Source organism: Pleurodeles waltl, chromosome 11 (genome assembly GCF_031143425.1).
Source record: "Pleurodeles waltl isolate 20211129_DDA chromosome 11, aPleWal1.hap1.20221129, whole genome shotgun sequence".
In the NCBI taxonomy this organism is placed as follows: Eukaryota; Metazoa; Chordata; class Amphibia; order Caudata; family Salamandridae; genus Pleurodeles; species Pleurodeles waltl.
In genome coordinates, this window is record NC_090450.1 from 178,280,402 (window position 1) to 178,296,911 (window position 16,510).

At 44.2% G+C, this 16,510-nt stretch overlaps 1 protein-coding gene across 1 annotated transcript in view; it reads left to right on the forward strand.

Annotated features, from left to right (window-relative positions):
• The window catches only part of HLTF (helicase like transcription factor), a 324,731-nt gene that overhangs the window by 14,331 nt on the left and 293,890 nt on the right, over nucleotides 1–16,510 (forward strand). Inside the window, exon 2 of the mRNA XM_069213390.1 lies at nucleotides 11,147–11,357. Coding sequence (XP_069069491.1) covers nucleotides 11,147–11,357 — 211 coding nt within the window. The remainder of the gene's footprint in view (nucleotides 1–11,146; nucleotides 11,358–16,510) is intronic.

A 16,510-nucleotide genomic window follows, 5' to 3' on the forward strand; every position in this document is an offset into this window, starting at 1 on the left:
AAATGGCTGATGCAAACGAAAGGTGAAAATCCAAAACTGTTGAGGTGGTCCATCTCCCTACAGGGAATGGACTTTATAGTGGAACACAGACCTGGGACTGCCCATGCCAATGCAGATGGCCTTTCCAGGTTCTTCCACTTAGAAAATGAAGACTCTCTTGGGAAAGGTTAGTCTCATCCTCTTTCGTTTGGGGGGGGGTTGTGTAAGGAAATGCCTCCTTGGCATGGTTGCCCCCTGACTTTTTGCCTTTGCTGATGCTATGTTTACAATTGAAAGTGTGCTGAGGCCTGCTAACCAGGCCCCAGCACCAGTGTTCTTTCCCTAACCTGTACTTTTGTATCCACAATTGGCAGACCCTGGCATCCAGATAAGTCCCTTGTAACTGGTACTTCTAGTACCAAGGGCCCTGATGCCAAGGAAGGTCTCTAAGGGCTGCAGCATGTCTTATGCCACCCTGGAGACCTCTCACTCAGCACAGACACACTGCTTGCCAGCTTGTGTGTGCTAGTGAGGACAAAACGAGTAAGTCGACATGGCACTCCCCTCAGGGTGCCATGCCAGCCTCTCACTGCCTATGCAAGTATAGGTCAGTCACCCCTCTAGCAGGCCTTACAGCCCTAAGACAGGGTGCACTATACCATAGGTGAGGGTACCAGTGCATGAGCATGGTACCCCTACAGTGTCTAAACAAAACCTTAGACATTGTAAGTGCAGGGTAGCCATAAGAGTATATGGTCTGGGAGTTTGTCAAACACGAACTCCACAGCACCATAATGGCTACACTGAAAACTGGGAAGTTTGGTATCAAACTTCTCAGCACAATAAATGCACACTGATGCCAGTGTACATTTTATTGCAAAATACACCCCAGAGGGCACCTTAGAGGTGCCCCCTGAAACTTAACCGACTGTCTGTGTAGGCTGACTAGTTACAGCAGCCTGCCACACTAGAGACATGTTGCTGGCCCCATGGGGAGAGTGCCTTTGTCACTCTGAGGCCAGTAACAAAGCCTGCACTGGGTGGAGATGCTAACACCTCCCCCAGGCAGGAGCTGTAACACCTGGCGGTGAGCCTCAAAGGCTCACCCCTTTGTCACAGCACCGCAGGACACTCCAGCTAGTGGAGTTGCCCGCCCCCTCCGGCCCCGGCCCCCACTTTTGGCGGCAAGGCCGGAGAAAATAATGAGAATAACAAGGAGGAGTCACTGGCCAGTCAGGACAGCCCCTAAGGTGTCCTGAGCTGAGGTGACTCTAACTTTTAGAAATCCTCCATCTTGCAGATGGAGGATTCCCCCAATAGGGTTAGGATTGTGACCCCCTCCCCTTGGGAGGAGGCACAAAGAGGGTGTACCCACCCTCAGGGCTAGTAGCCATTGGCTACTAACCCCCCAGACCTAAACACGCCCTTAAATTTAGTATTTAAGGGCTACCCTGAACCCTAGAAAATTAGATTCCTGCAACAACAAGAAGAAGGACTGCCTAGCTGAAAACCCCTGCAGAGGAAGACCAGAAGACAACAACTGCCTTGGCTCCAGAAACTCACCGGCCTGTCTCCTGCCTTCCAAAGAACTCTGCTCCAGCAACGCCTTCCAAAGGGACCAGCGACCTCTGAATCCTCTGAGGACTGCCCTGCTTCGACGACGACAAGAAACTCCCGAGGACAGCGGACCTGCTCCAAAAAGACTGCAACTTTATCCAAAGGAGCAGCTTTAAAGAACCCTGCAATCTCCCCGCAAGAAGCGTGAGACTTGCAACACTGCACCCGGCGACCCCGACTCGGCTGGTGGAGAACCAACACCTCAGGGAGGACCCCCGGACTACTCTACGACTGTGAGTACCAAAACCTGTCCCCCCTGAGCCCCCACAGCGCCGCCTGCAGAGGGAATCCCGAGGCTTCCCCTGACCGCGACTCTCTGAAACCTAAGTCCCGACGCCTGGAAAAGACCCTGCACCCGCAGCCCCCAGGACCTGAAGGACCGGACTTTCACTGCAGAAGTGACCCCCAGGAGTCCCTCTCCCTTGCCCAAGTGGAGGTTTCCCCGAGGAAGCCCCCCCTTGCCTGCCTGCAGCGCTGAAGAGATCCCTTGATCTCTCATTGACTTCCATTGCGAACCCGACGCTTGTTCTAACACTGCACCCGGCCGCCCCCGCGCCGCTGAGGGTGAAATTTCTGTGTGGGCTTGTGTCCCCCCCGGTGCCCTACAAAACCCCCCTGGTCTGCCCTCCGAAGACGCGGGTACTTACCTGCAAGCAGACCGGAACCGGGGCACCCCCTTCTCTCCATTGAAGCCTATGCGTTTTGGGCACCACTTTGAACTCTGCACCTGACCGGCCCTGAGCTGCTGGTGTGGTAACTTTGGGGTTGCTCTGAACCCCCAACGGTGGGCTACCTTGGACCAAGAACTGAACCCTGTAAGTGTCTTACTTACCTGGTAAAACTAACAAAAACTTACCTCCCCCAGGAACTGTGAAAATTGCACTGTGTCCACTTTTAAAGTAGCTATTTGTGAATAACTTGAAAAGTATACATGCAATTGAAATGATTCAAAGTTCCTAATGTACTTACCTGCAATACCTTTCAAACAAGATATTACATGTTAAATTTGAACCTGTGGTTCTTAAAATAAACTAAGAAAAGATATTTTTCTATAACAAAACCTATTGGCTGGATTTGTCTCTGAGTGTGTGTACCTCATTTATTGTCTATGTGTATGTACAACAAATGCTTAACACTACTCCTTGGATAAGCCTACTGCTCGACCACACTACCACAAAATAGAGCATTAGTATTATCTCTTTTTACCACTATTTTACCTCTAAGGGGAACCCTTGGACTCTGTGCATGCTATTCCTTACTTTGAAATAGCACATACAGAGCCAACTTCCTACAATGCCCTATTTTCTTGCAAAGTTTAAACCAAAAAAAAGGTTGATTTTAGGCCTATAGGGTATGCAAGTCATTGGTCAAAGGGTGGAGTGTAATGACATTTGTGTTTTTGACCACTGCCTCCACGTTGCACTTACCTTAGCTGTCCACCGTCACATTAGTGGTCACCAGCTACAGACTCCATTTTGTATTTAGCTTAGCTTTAGCTTCATCGGCACATTAAAACTGCAAGTATTTTTCTGTACACAATATGTTATGCAATGTATTTTCACTCTACGTGTCAGCGTGTCCTTTCTCATCAAGGGATAAGGCATAACATGGGGGAGGTAGACTGATAAGAATGTGTTAGGATGATGTTTATGGTACGGCAGGGAGCGGTTCGTCTTTGGGAAGAGCACTTTGGGAACCTGGCCAGTTGCAACATGTTCCTTTCCAAACTGACCCGAAGTAGCCAGCATTTTTTAACAACTTGCAGAGTGGGAGGCGTATTCTAGAAATCTCCTCTCTGGCTTGTTTAAGGTATATAAGAGACCGTAAACCAGATGGACGGTGAAGTGATTCAGAGACCTCTGGCAGGGTCGGACGCCAATGCCTGTCATAATTCACATGAGGGTAGATCTCTTTCTCTTCACAGTCAATCTGGGGTCAACAACTTTGTGCTGGCGGGAGAAAGATTAAGAAACTGTGCCTCATGCTGATTAATATTTACTTCCTATTATCTGCATTGTGTGTGTGTGTATATATATATATATATATATATATGTATGTGTGTATATATATATATATATATATTGTGTCTTTGCATATATATTAGCTGGTTATAGATTGAAGATTTATTTTGTACATGTTTTCATTTTATTATTGCGCACATTTTAAACGTGCACTTTCGGTTTTAAAGACCTTCCTTTACAAACTTCGCAGAGTGATTTAATAAATGTATTTCCTAGACTGAGTTGCATACCAGAGATTCTTTTTCAGTGTGTGTGTGTGTGTGTGTGTGTGTGTGTGTTTCATCCCAGTAAGTAGTGAAGCAAAACAAGACGCAGGGCCAGACGGGCACCAATAGATGCCTTTAAGGCAGCACATGATCTATGGGGCCCCATCCTTACGTGTGTGTTTAATTGAGTAGTGGAGTGCAGGATCCCTTCCTCCTGGGCAGTCTCGATAATTATACCCACCTTCAGAAAGGGTGATAAATCAGAACCCTGAATGTTGTTGCCCCCATCTCCTTCCTAACTCATCAGTGAAATTGGTGGAATGGGCCCAGAATAACTCTATTTTATTTGAAGCGCAGTTTGGATTTAGAAAGGGCCGGGGATTGTTGAGCAATGCGTGAATTTGAAGCTGTTGATTGGGGAGTACACTAGGGCCAAACCTGCATATCTTTACTTGTGTTTCGCTTGTTTAAGCAGCGCGTTTGCTCTATTCTTTGGTCAATGTTGGCTTCCACAAGAGATCATCTGTTTCCTCGCATGTCTTTATGAGAATCTATTATCCTTCCCCCCCCTCCCCCCCCCTCCAATTTAGGACAACAAGAGGTATCAGACAGGGCTGTGTATTTGCCACGTTCTTGTTTTCGTTGTGCTTTAATGGGGTTGCCAACACCCTCCAGATGATGCTCCCACTATTGCCAGCCGTCCAGTTCCTGTGGTATTATATGTTGACGTCATGGTTTTATTATTAAGGACACCCGTTGGCCTGCAGAAGGTGGTGAATGCATTTGGGGGTTTTATGGACTCCAAGAAATTGGTGATCAATAAAACAAAAACATATACACTGGTATGTTGGGGGGGCACAAAAAAGTAGACCCTTCTTAATTGGGCACACCTCGATATCTAGTGTAATTTCCTTTTGCTATCTGGGGATTTTATTTTCAAGCAATGGCACCTTGTCCCAGCACATTCATAATGCCAGATCCAGGGTGAGTAGGAACTATCATGGGATTTTTAGGTTCTCCTGCGAAAATATCTATCTAGAGCAGTGTCCACTTCTACGTTTGTAGGGGAGGGGGATGTGTTATGGGGATTTACAGCTAACAGTCCTCTACAGGTAGAGGAAAATACTTCCTAAAACACTTTTTGTGCCTACCTGTTTCTACTTGTTCCCTGATAGCACACAAGGATTTTGGTCTACAGTATCTGGAGGATCTGATCCTACTCAAACCACTGTTACTCTTTTTTCTTATGGTCCAATGTTGAAACTAGGTTAACAAAGTTAATTATTTCATACTGCCTTACTTTGGATTATGTTTCTAGGATTCCCTGGCTTTCTTGTCTTAATGTATATAATAGCACTCTATTTAATTTGTCTGTTCTGGAGGGTCCACCCAAAGTTGGCAAAGATGTTATTAAGATGAACTTTTTCAAACCTAGATATGAATGTAGGAACCGGGAGAAAATGAAGAAATCCACTGTTGCTTTTTATATGTCAGTTAACCTTCTGAAGGATTAACAATATTATTTATCATGTTACTAGTAGACATTGTTATGTCCTGGCTAAATTACGATTGGTGCCGTTCATCATTTAGTCGCTTCCCCTAATATGATAACTTGGCCATCTAACTCAACCCCATGGCCATGCGATGGTTCATCGAACCAAAGCACTCAGCACTTTTTGCTGTTCTGTGATTTCTATAAAAATCTTAGGCGGTACTACCTCAAACTAATCTTTCTTGCCCAGAATATCAGAGATTACAGGAACACTCTGAGTTACTTTTTTACACTCATGTTTGTTTTAAAGTTGCTCTGTACATAAGGGGGGGCAATCCATCTCAGAAAGAGTACTGTGTGTTAGGCATGATTATGGGATGAGCTGATCTGTTCTTTTTAAAATTGGTGTTTACTCCTTGTGCTTGAATGCTGCATTTTGTATTGTATATTTATAAGATTAATCAATAAAATAACTTCCATGCAAAAAGAGAGTTACAAGCACAAGAAACTATATTGACTCACCAGACAAAAGGTGGTTAAATGAACTACAGGAACTAATCTTGCAAGAAAACAAGTCTATCCTGTGTAAATAATTCCATAAGTCTGTTACAGTTAGTGTCTGAGACAGATGTGTGTGTTCCACTGGGAGTCAATGAACTTTCCTGAAGAGTGTATCCTTAAAATGTGGAATATGTTTCAGTGATGGTTAATCTACATGTCAGTAATGGAATGGGCATCAATGTTTTGGTCTCCTGTTGTAAATACATGAGAATATTCACAGAACTCAATATTGCTGACGACAACTGCAACACGCTCTAATTCGTCATCCCCAAACAAATCACACAAAAACCTCCAAACCATCCAGAACACACTCACCTGACCCCTATTAGATGTCACCAGAAGCACACACACCACTCCCAGTGTCATGGAACTGCACTGGCTACCCATACTGAAACGTCTTATCAACGCCCACAAAGCCCTCCGCAACACAGGGTCAGCCTACCTCAACGCCTGACTCCAACTCTACCAACCCTCCAGCCATCTGTGCTCCTCCTCTCTCTCCCTGGCACAAATCCCCCACATCCGCAGAAGCAAGACAGGAGGACAAGCTTTCACTTTCATCACCGCCAAAGCTGGAACAAACTACCTTTACACATCATTGCCGCTCCTACTCTCTTCAACTTCTGTAAGGACCTAAAAACCGAGCTGTTCAGCTAGGAGCACCGCTGGACTGCTGCTCCTGCTCCGGCACCTGAATACCATCACAGGTGAGAAACTGCACCATACATATATATATATAATATAACATAGATGTAAAGGACCCTGATAAGGTTTAATTTGGTAGAGAACCAGATATTGAGGAAAGAGTCCCCCCAATATCTAAAAGGGCCACCTTAAAAGAAAACGCAAATGAAGTGCTGTGTTAATATGCTCCTGTATGATTGCACGCTGAGGGATTGCAAATTGTTGCAAATTCAGGGTGACTTAAAGTGGGCTTTCCATTATCTGTGTAGATTACCTCTTCGGACCTTAAGAAACAGGGCTTAGTCTTCGATTTAGTAAGACCAGTGTAGTTACTAACAGTTTTTCTGAGCAAATGTAAAGAATAATCTTTTCAGGGAATAGGTGCACCCCAAGGTGATAGTTTCCCCTTATCGCCAAAAAGATACATTTCAAGCAAACCTGGAGAAGGAGGCGTCACAAGTAATTAGTATGCAGGTTCTTTGAATTTCAAAAGATATATGTATTGTTGCACAATCTCTGCTTCTCTTTGCAGAACATTGTTCTACAGAGCCGCCAAGATTGTGTGATGTAAAGCGGATACCTTATCATTCGTTGTGAATATGCTGAAATTTTTTCAGTGGAGGATGACTATTTAATAATATTGAGATGCAAGGTGTGTGCACGGCCAATTTACAAGATTGGTAAATAAAATAAAATATATATATATATATATATATATATGTGTTTGTGTATATATATATATGTGTGTGTGTGTATATATATATATATATATATATATATATATTTGCATATTTGCATATTTGCCGATTGTATCTAAATTCTCTGCCTGAATTGGGAGATGGGAAATGTGAATGGAGTAGCATTTAGATTACACTTGTGATTTGTCTTGAGCCTTGAGAAAGCAGCAGAAGTAGTGAACACGTTTTGGCTGGTGTTTTTTATGTTATTTATTGTGGGTGTTTCAGCTGTTTTAAATGATATTATCACCTTGTTTTTTGAGTGAATTAAACTTTGACAAATTGATGATAAGACACACATTAATAATCTTGTATATTGATAATTTATGTTTTTTTTAATTCAAAGAACCTGTATTCTAATTTTACTTGGGTTGCCTCCTGTAAGGAAATGCCTCCTTGGCATGGTTACCCCCTGACTTTTTGCATTTGCTGATGCTAAGTTTTGATTTGAAAGTGTGATGAGGCCTGCTAACCGGGCCACAGCACCAGTGTTCTTTCCCTAACCTGTACTTTTGTTTCCACAATTGGCACACCTTGGCATCCAGGTAAGTCCCTTGTAACTGGTACCCCTGGTACCAAGGGCCCTGATGCCAGGGAAGGTCTCTAAGGGCTGCAGCATGTCTTATGCCACCCTGGGGACCCCTCACTCAGCACAGACACACTGCTTGCCAGCTTGTGTGTGCTAGTGGGGAGAAAATGACTAAGTCGACATGGCACTCCCCTCAGGGTGCCATGCCAACCTCACACTGCCTACAGGTATAGATAAGTCACCCCTGTAGCAGGCCTTACAGCCCTAAGGCAGGGTGCACTATACCATAGGTGAGGGCATAAGTGCATGAGCCCTATACCCCAACAGTGTCTAAGCAAAACCTTAGACATTGTAAGTGCAGGGTAGCCATAAGAGTATATGGTCTGGGAATCTGTCAGGCACGAACTCCACAGCACCATAATGGCTACACTGAAAACGGTGAAGTTTGGTATCAAACTTCTCAGCACAATAAATGCACACTGATGCCAGTGTACATTTTATTGTAACATACACCCCAGAGGGCACCTTAGAGGTGCCCCCTGAAACCTTAACCGACTACCTGTGTAGACTGACTGGTTTTAGCAGCCTGCCACACACCAGACATGTTGCTGGCCACATGGGGAGAGTGCCTTTGTCACTCTGTGGCTAGTAACAACGCCTGTACTGGGTGGAGATGCTTATCACCACCCCCTGCAGGAACTGTAACACCTGGCGGTGAGCCTCAAAGGCTCACCCCCTTTGTTACAGCACCCCAGGGCACTCCAGCTAGTGGAGTTGCCCGCCCCATCCGGCCACGGCCCCACTTTTGGCGGCAAGGCCGGAGGAGATAATGAGAAAAACAAGGAGGAATCACTGGCCAGTCAGGACAGCCCCTAAGGCATCCTGAGCTGAGGTGACTCTGACTTTTAGAAATCCTCCATCTTGCAGATGGAGGATTACCCCAATAGGGATAGGAATGTGCCCCCCGCCCCTCAGGGAGGAGGCACAAAGAGGGTGTAGCCACCCTCAGGGCTAGTAGCCATTGGCTACTAACCTCCCAGACCTAAACACACCCTTAAATTTAGTATTTAAGGGCTCCCCAGAACCTAGGAACTCAGATTCCTGCAACCTAATAAGAAGAGGAGTGCTAAGCAGAAAAACCCTGCAGAGAAGACGGAGACACCAACTGCTTTGGCCCCAGCTCTACCGGCCTGTCTCCCCACTTCTAAAGACACTGCTCCAGCGACGCTTTCCACAGGGACCAGCGACCTCTGAAACCTCAGAAGACTGCCCTGCATCTAGAAGGACCAAGAACTCCCGAGGACAGCGGCTCTGTTCACCAAAGACCGCAACTTTGCAACAAAGAAGCAACTTAGAAACAAACCCCCCTGGTCTGCCCTCCGAAGACGCGGGTACTTACCTGCTGGCAGATTGGAACTGGGGCACCCCCTTCTCCATTGAAGCCTATGCGTTTTGGGCACCACTTAGACCTCTGCACCTGACCGGCCCTGAGCTGCTGGTGTGGTAACTTTGGGGTTGCTCTGAACCCCCAACGGTGGGCTACCTTGGACCCAAACTTGAACCCCGTAGGTGGTTTACTTACCTGCAAAAACTAACAAACTCTTACTCCCCCCTCCACCCCCCCCAGGAACTGTTGAAAAAGTGTCTAGTTTTAAAATGGCTATATGTCATTTATGTGAAAACTGTATATGCTATTTTGCAAATTCAAAGTTCCTAAAGTACCTACCTGCAATACCTTTCATTTGAAGTATTACATGTAAATCTTGAACCTGTGGTTCTTAAAATAAACTAAGAAAATATATTTTTCTATATAAAAACCTATTGGCCTGGAATTGTCTCCGAGTGTGTGTTCCTCATTTATTGCTTGTGTGTGTACAACAAATGCTTAACACTACTCCTTTGATAAGCCTACTGCTCGACCACACTACCACAACATGGAGCATTAGAATTATCTCTTTTTTCCTCTATCTTACCTCTAAGGGGAACCCTGGGACTCTGTGCATACTATTCCTTACTTTGAAATAGTGCATACAGAGCCAACTTCCTACACCTCCTTCTCCAGGTTTTGCTTCAAATTTAAGGCCAGTGTAGTCTAGTCCCTTCAGCAGGCATTAGAATAACAATCATGCTATATTATAAAGTTTATTAACGGTTATTGAACTAGCATGTTTAACAGATCTTTTGACAAACGGATGTCTGTCATTGGTATGGACAGAGGGCTTGCTCCCAGCATTGATCAAAGGAAATTTCAGTATACTTCTAAGAAGCTTTTTGCTGAAACCCTGTAAACTACTCCCCCCAAGGCTCCCGGTAACAGACAGGAAAAATAATTAGAGAGGCATGGCCAAACAGGTGGTAATGAGAGCAGGACTGGTTGTGTTCATACATTTCCAAAATCTGTATGGTAAAAAGCCGCCACACTTCACTGTATTTGGTGTCCATTGCTTTTTTTTTTTTTTTTTTTTTGTGTGGGCACAATGTTAACCCTCTTGTTGATGTCCTACATTCTTTCTAAAAGACAAACCATTTGTTCTTGAAAGTTCTCAGTTGACCCTTTATTATCAGGCTTCCCACTTTATTCAAGTTAGCTATGCCTCCAATGCAGTGGTTCCCAACCTTTTGACTTCTGTGGACCCCTATTTTATCAATACTGGAGCCCAGGGACCCCCACTGAATCATTATTGGAACCTGGGGACCCCCACTGAGTCATTACTGATAGCTGGGACCTAATATTATTAAATGTTTTAGGCAGTCGCGGACCCCCTGAGGAGGCTTCGCAGACCCCCAGGGGTCCCAGGCCCACAGGTTGGGAACCACTGCTCTAATGTATTTCTCGATCATTTCTGCTTAACCTAGTAGTGATTTTTGTGGTTTTGCAAAGTTAACTCTCCTAAACTTCATGTCCGTTGCTTTACTACGACCTGTTTCTGCAGCTGTTTTTATGTATGCCAGCACAGCAAGGGAATCACCATATCAAAGTATATTTCAATGCAGATAGGTAATTCTGCCCTTTCCCAGGCTTACAGACAACCTGCACATATGCCTGTTCACTTTTGACTTATTCTGAAGCTATCAGAGTAGTGCAACCTTAACTACACAGCCGGTAAGACCTTTGTCCTATGAAAAGCACTGTTTACTCCAGCAAGGTCCTTGTAATGCCCATTTATGATTTATCACAAACAGTAATTACATTTCATTGTAGCTATACATACTTAATAATGTATTATATCATACTTATGTTTAAAAATAAGCACTCCTGGACAAACAGTTATTGTCAGGGTTGGTCTTAGTAATACTTGAAGAGTATTTATTTCTTACAGAGGTCCGGTCTGGAAGTATTTGCAATCTACTCAGTATGGAAGATCTGGAAACTCGAGTTTTGCTTCTCCACATATCTTCAGTCCTGAACCAGAAGAATTGATTTCTCTGGATGACACCATTGCTGCTTCAGCAGATGAAGATGTAGAGGCTGCTATTTTATTTGGTACTCTTCGGGGAAATGTAGTTGGTCTACGATACTACACAGGTGTGGTAAGTACCATTTGAATAAGCCTTTGGTTTGCTTCTCTTTTATGTGCTTGTTGATGGTGGCAGCTTCTACTCTACACTGAGAACCCTTCTTAAAATTTGAGAATTTTGAGTTCATCAAAACTTTTCTCTTTCTCTAACTGGTTTTCTGACATGGAACCTCAGTGAACTATAGGGATCTTGTGTAAAAGAGTTCTTCCACTCTGAACTCTTTGATCTGTGCCATGTTGACATGTCAAAATCTTTCCTTTGTTATTGCATTTGTATGACATGCACTTTATACAGCATTCCAAAAAACAGTCCTACTTTTCCTTACAAAACAGAGAGGCATTCAGTCATAAAATACACATAACATCACATTTTTTACTAATTTAATCATTAGTCAATTTATTGCAGCAACACCATCATCCAAAGAAGAGAAATAGACAATCACATTATCACATCCCATGCTCAACTCCATATAAAACATTCTTCTAATATAGAATGATTCATGTTTTTTTTAAAGTATTGAGACTGGTGAAGTGTCTCTCTTAGTTCCTCAAGTTTCTCTCTGATATGACATTGATATAAAAACATATCTCAAAATTTAAAAGAGAGTTGTGCGTTAAGCTTATCCTTTCTCTTATTAACAGATATCTCTGAAGCTCATAGTTCAGAAGCTGGGAGCTAAAATGGCAGACATCTACTAAGCAGATCTTTTATTTTTCTATTGATGATAATCAGCTTTTTTCTGAAGGTTATTCTCTTATTCTCCCGAAACCATTCACATTTTATATTTCTATTCTGTAGATGTTAAACATTAAAATAATAACATTTTCTGTACAACGAGGAGCTGCAACTGTCCATTTTGTTCCAAATTGTCAGGAATATGCATCTGTTTAAAAATTATATGTATCCTCAGTTCACCTGCCCTTTTTAAAAAAAAAATTTGTGGGGGTCCACTCCCTCTTAAGAAGCCACTCCAACAGGCGTCCTGATGTGTACTCCTCTGGATGTAACCTTTGGCTGTATTCCCACCTGGTGAAACAGTCCAGTCTGTCCCGTATATTGCCCATCGTGCGTTGGCTTCCAAGAGCACCTCGTCTAATGCTCTCAGCCTCCCAACTCTTTGTTGCAAGTCGGTTAGTAACTCCTCCCCTTGGATTAGGTCTTTTTCTAGACATCGCCGAGAACCACACACTCAGAAGAGGCTCTCCCCCAGTTTTACCACTTTTAAGGAATCCCACTCTGTACCTCTTTGCTGGGTGAAATGCCAGTTGTTGTCAAAATATCGCAGGTACCCACTGAATCTCCTCTTTATAGTTCTGATCCCCCAGTGTCTCAGGGTGATATCAGTATTGTTATGCCCTTAACATTTCCAGGTAAGCATGCAGACTTGCCCAGCCATTGTAATTTACATCCCACCTCTAGATCCAGGATCACCAAACACTCCCTCCTCCCCCCAAACTCCCGCAGCTATGGGCACCTCAGACATCCCAACTCACATGCTTTCACCAAGTTGCACTCCTGTATAACAACCTGCTGCTAAACCAAAACAGGAACAACAATCCAGCCCCCACCCCTATCCCCCTCCCCAAGTAAATGCAGACAAATGGCAACCATGCCTCCTTACCCATAACTGATCCGCACCACCACTAACCCCACTAACTCAAGTGTGTGTTGTTAGTTCAATAAGAAGTGATAGAGCCCCTTGTCTGAACTCCTAAACTCTAGGGTTAGTCACACATCCTGTTCGGTCTGTGGACAAGTCCAGGGTGCACTCTGATCCTAAACTGGAGCCCTTACACACTTCCCGACACACACCCGTTGCAAACAATTCTCAGAAGCATTCATGCTCCAAGTGCCACCTTTCAAGACCACGGTGAGGAGTGTGACCCTGCATGTGCATTCCACACTTACCTCGCGCACACCACCACCCACGTAATCCATGTACAGAGTGCCATTCCGGAGGAGAGGCCATGCATTTGGAAGCATAGTTTATCCCTGCATTTCCAGAGCAGCAGCAACAGTTGAGACACCACTGTCAACTAAGAGGCTGCCTTCATGCCAGCGTTCCACAGGCACCCAAGCAACAGGTCGCCATTGTCTCAGCGGTCTGCCCCTCAGCATCATCTCCACTGTCCTCTTAGTGAGAGGGTGTCACTGCCTCCACACGTGCCCTCACTTCCTCCCACTCTGATCATTGATTGCTGAAGTTTCATTAGAATATCAGTATCGTTATGCTGATAATCACCGTGCCATCAGAAAAAAATGACATAATATGTATGTTCGAGCATCTGAGGCTAGAAGTCTCCATTATTTTTCAGACATTTGAGGAAGCTCATAATATGTCTATTAACATCTCCTCCATGGTAATTTGAATGCCTTTCTAAATGTAAGGAGGCTTTGTAACGTCTCCCTGCATTACCTGCCCTTCTGTCCCTTTTAATAGGAAACTTACTTAACTGCAGTCCTAGATTTCCTTCACTGATGTCTTATGCTCAGATTAGTTTTGCCCACACGCGGTTCCATAGAACATATGCATTAAGCATAAAACAGTTTTGGCTGTCTGTAGGCCATGTTGAGGTTAGTTTATTTATTTTAAGGAACAAGCCTGTTATGGTTTTTAAAAAGTCTCTATAATGAAACAAGTGGGCAGAAACATTTACACAAAAAAAAGAAGAGTAGAGCAATGTAGCCACATAAGCTACTTCTTTTAGAGTATGAAATCTAACGCTGTTCTGTCAAAGACGCAACCTCCTCCTCCCCCACCAGTAAACCGTCATGCCTTTCTAGTTCCACTTACTTTTTTAACAGAGACTTAGATTCTTGTCTAGTATGGAACATCTATCTGGTTCTTTATACTGGGTATGAGTCAGGGTTTCTCATGACCTAGGTAAATGTTCATCTGAAAGAGTTAAAGGATTACCCAGGAATACATGTCAGTAACATTTCCCTCTCCTTCAGTGGATCTTCATTTATGACCATTACTGCCTAAAGAGGTTCCTTGTAGAGGCCTTACCTGTTTGGGAGCCAGTTCAGGAGCCTGGGTCAAGACAACCATATCTAATGAACGCGTGTTCATATCTGCAAGCGGCCGCGTTGTAGGTCTTCATAAATGTTTCCTAACAAAGAGTTTGTTTCAGCTTTGGATAGTGATTTGTAACCAGCCATATGCGAATCCTTCATGACTACCACCCTTTAGGGACACTCTAACCTAGGATGCTGGGACACAAGACCTCTAAAGGAGAACTCGAGGAACTACACACATAGTTCAACCTTTGTGAGCCCCCTCAGTGAAATGCAGCTTCAGGCTACGTATATCACAAACAAATGTCAGTCACGGATGCCTGTCTTTGGTGCCAATAATCAGTTTTAAGCCCTGCAACAAATGGTCCCCGATGCATCTGGAGGTGGCATCCTAAACTCTACCCGTCTGAGCTCAAGAAATGGCATTGGTCACTCTACAAGATGAAGGGCTAGTCCAACCCTTCCTCTGGTAAGTCTTAATGAATTTAAAATGTTTCAGATTCCCCCGACATGCCTCTAGGCCCCTTGGATCCACCAGGATTTATGGATAGGTTTCAGCTGTTGGGTCTGATGCTTACTGACACTGGACAAGCTTGACCTGAACCACCTGCGGCTCTGTGCCATGCATCGATCACTTTGTCACAGTCTCTGCTGTTTCTTCCCAGTCTCAGCTTGAGGATGATTCTTCGCCTGTTTCCTTGCCTCTGAGGCAATTTTTCAGCGGGACAGAGACCTTAGTTGGCTCTGATTCTGATGCTCTTAAAGGCCTAGTGCCTGTCCCCCATAACGAAAACTATGATCAAGAGCTTAAATCTTGATTTCCAAAATGCCAGTGGTTTAGACACCACAGGAGAAGGAGTTGAGTTCACACTTAGGACCTCCAAAAGAGGAGTGAGCTTCTTTTGTAGTGTTTGCTGTCAGAAAAGCAGAGGTACATCTTCCTTACACTAGAGACTAGAAGGTATCCCTCCTGTTTGAAATTTTTCAGCCTGGGCCTTTGACACTGGACCCCTATGATGAGTCCAGGTCTGATGAGTTCCTGATGGTGCCCTTGTCTAAGCCTTGCTCGAATCAGTCAGTGAACCACTCTTATGGAAGATGACTCAGCATACTACTACTGAGAGCATTACAGCACTTGCATTTATGAGCAAGCTCAAAACAAAATATTTTCCTATTGCTAGACCTAACAGGCATTAAAAAATAAATAAATAGAAACGCCGGGCAAGGTCATTGTGAGGTCATGGTTTTGTTGCATGAAGACCTACAGAATCCCTTTCCCTGACTAGTACTGGATGGCCAGGATGCAGCAGAACATATTTTACGGTCTGGCCTCGATTCTATGCATTATGTGTTCTGGGCACCTGTGTGTCATATATGACATCACACTTGGATGCATGCCAATAAATACCAGATTTTTCAGCTACTTCAATGCCTCACTTATGGGCATGCTCTTTGATGGGGCTCGATTTTTGTTTTTGTGATATTGGAGATTCTGCTCTAGAATACTTTAGGAGCAGTTGAGCTATGGCTCGTTCCGTAGGGTTGCTTTTCCCTGCTTGTCCATTCCATCTGCGGTATCAGTAGCTTTGCTCTATTTGTGGAGCTTTGTCTGTCACCAGAGACAGCTCTCACAGCCTTTTCAAGACCCAGTTCACTCTTTTTATAGCTCCAAGGGCAGGGCATTTAGTAGAATAAGAGGTCAAAAACAACAGCAACAACAGTCCTGCTCCTCCTTCTCACCTGGCACCTCTGCCGCCAAGCCTCTTCAGTTATCCCTCCATCAGATATTTGAAATCAGTAAGTGGGATGTATCCAGCGCTGTGTACCTCGCTAGTACTCGCTATATCAGACCAATCAGTCCGTCAGATTGTTTATCAAGGTTATTCCCTTCCTTTTCTAGGTACCCCCTCCATGTTCTTACAATTATTATTCATTCATCAGAAGGTTATGCCTCAATTCTTTCCAAATAACTTTTTATGTGGCTTGCCAAAGGGGCCATCAGTTTCCTACAGAAGGCAGAGAGTTGCCTCAGTTGCTATTCAAGGTATATCCTGGCGCCCTTGAAGGATGTTCACCTCTTACTCATTTTGAGTCCCAGAGTATTGTACTCCTACCTCAAGAAGTTTAAAATAATGACACACTGTTTT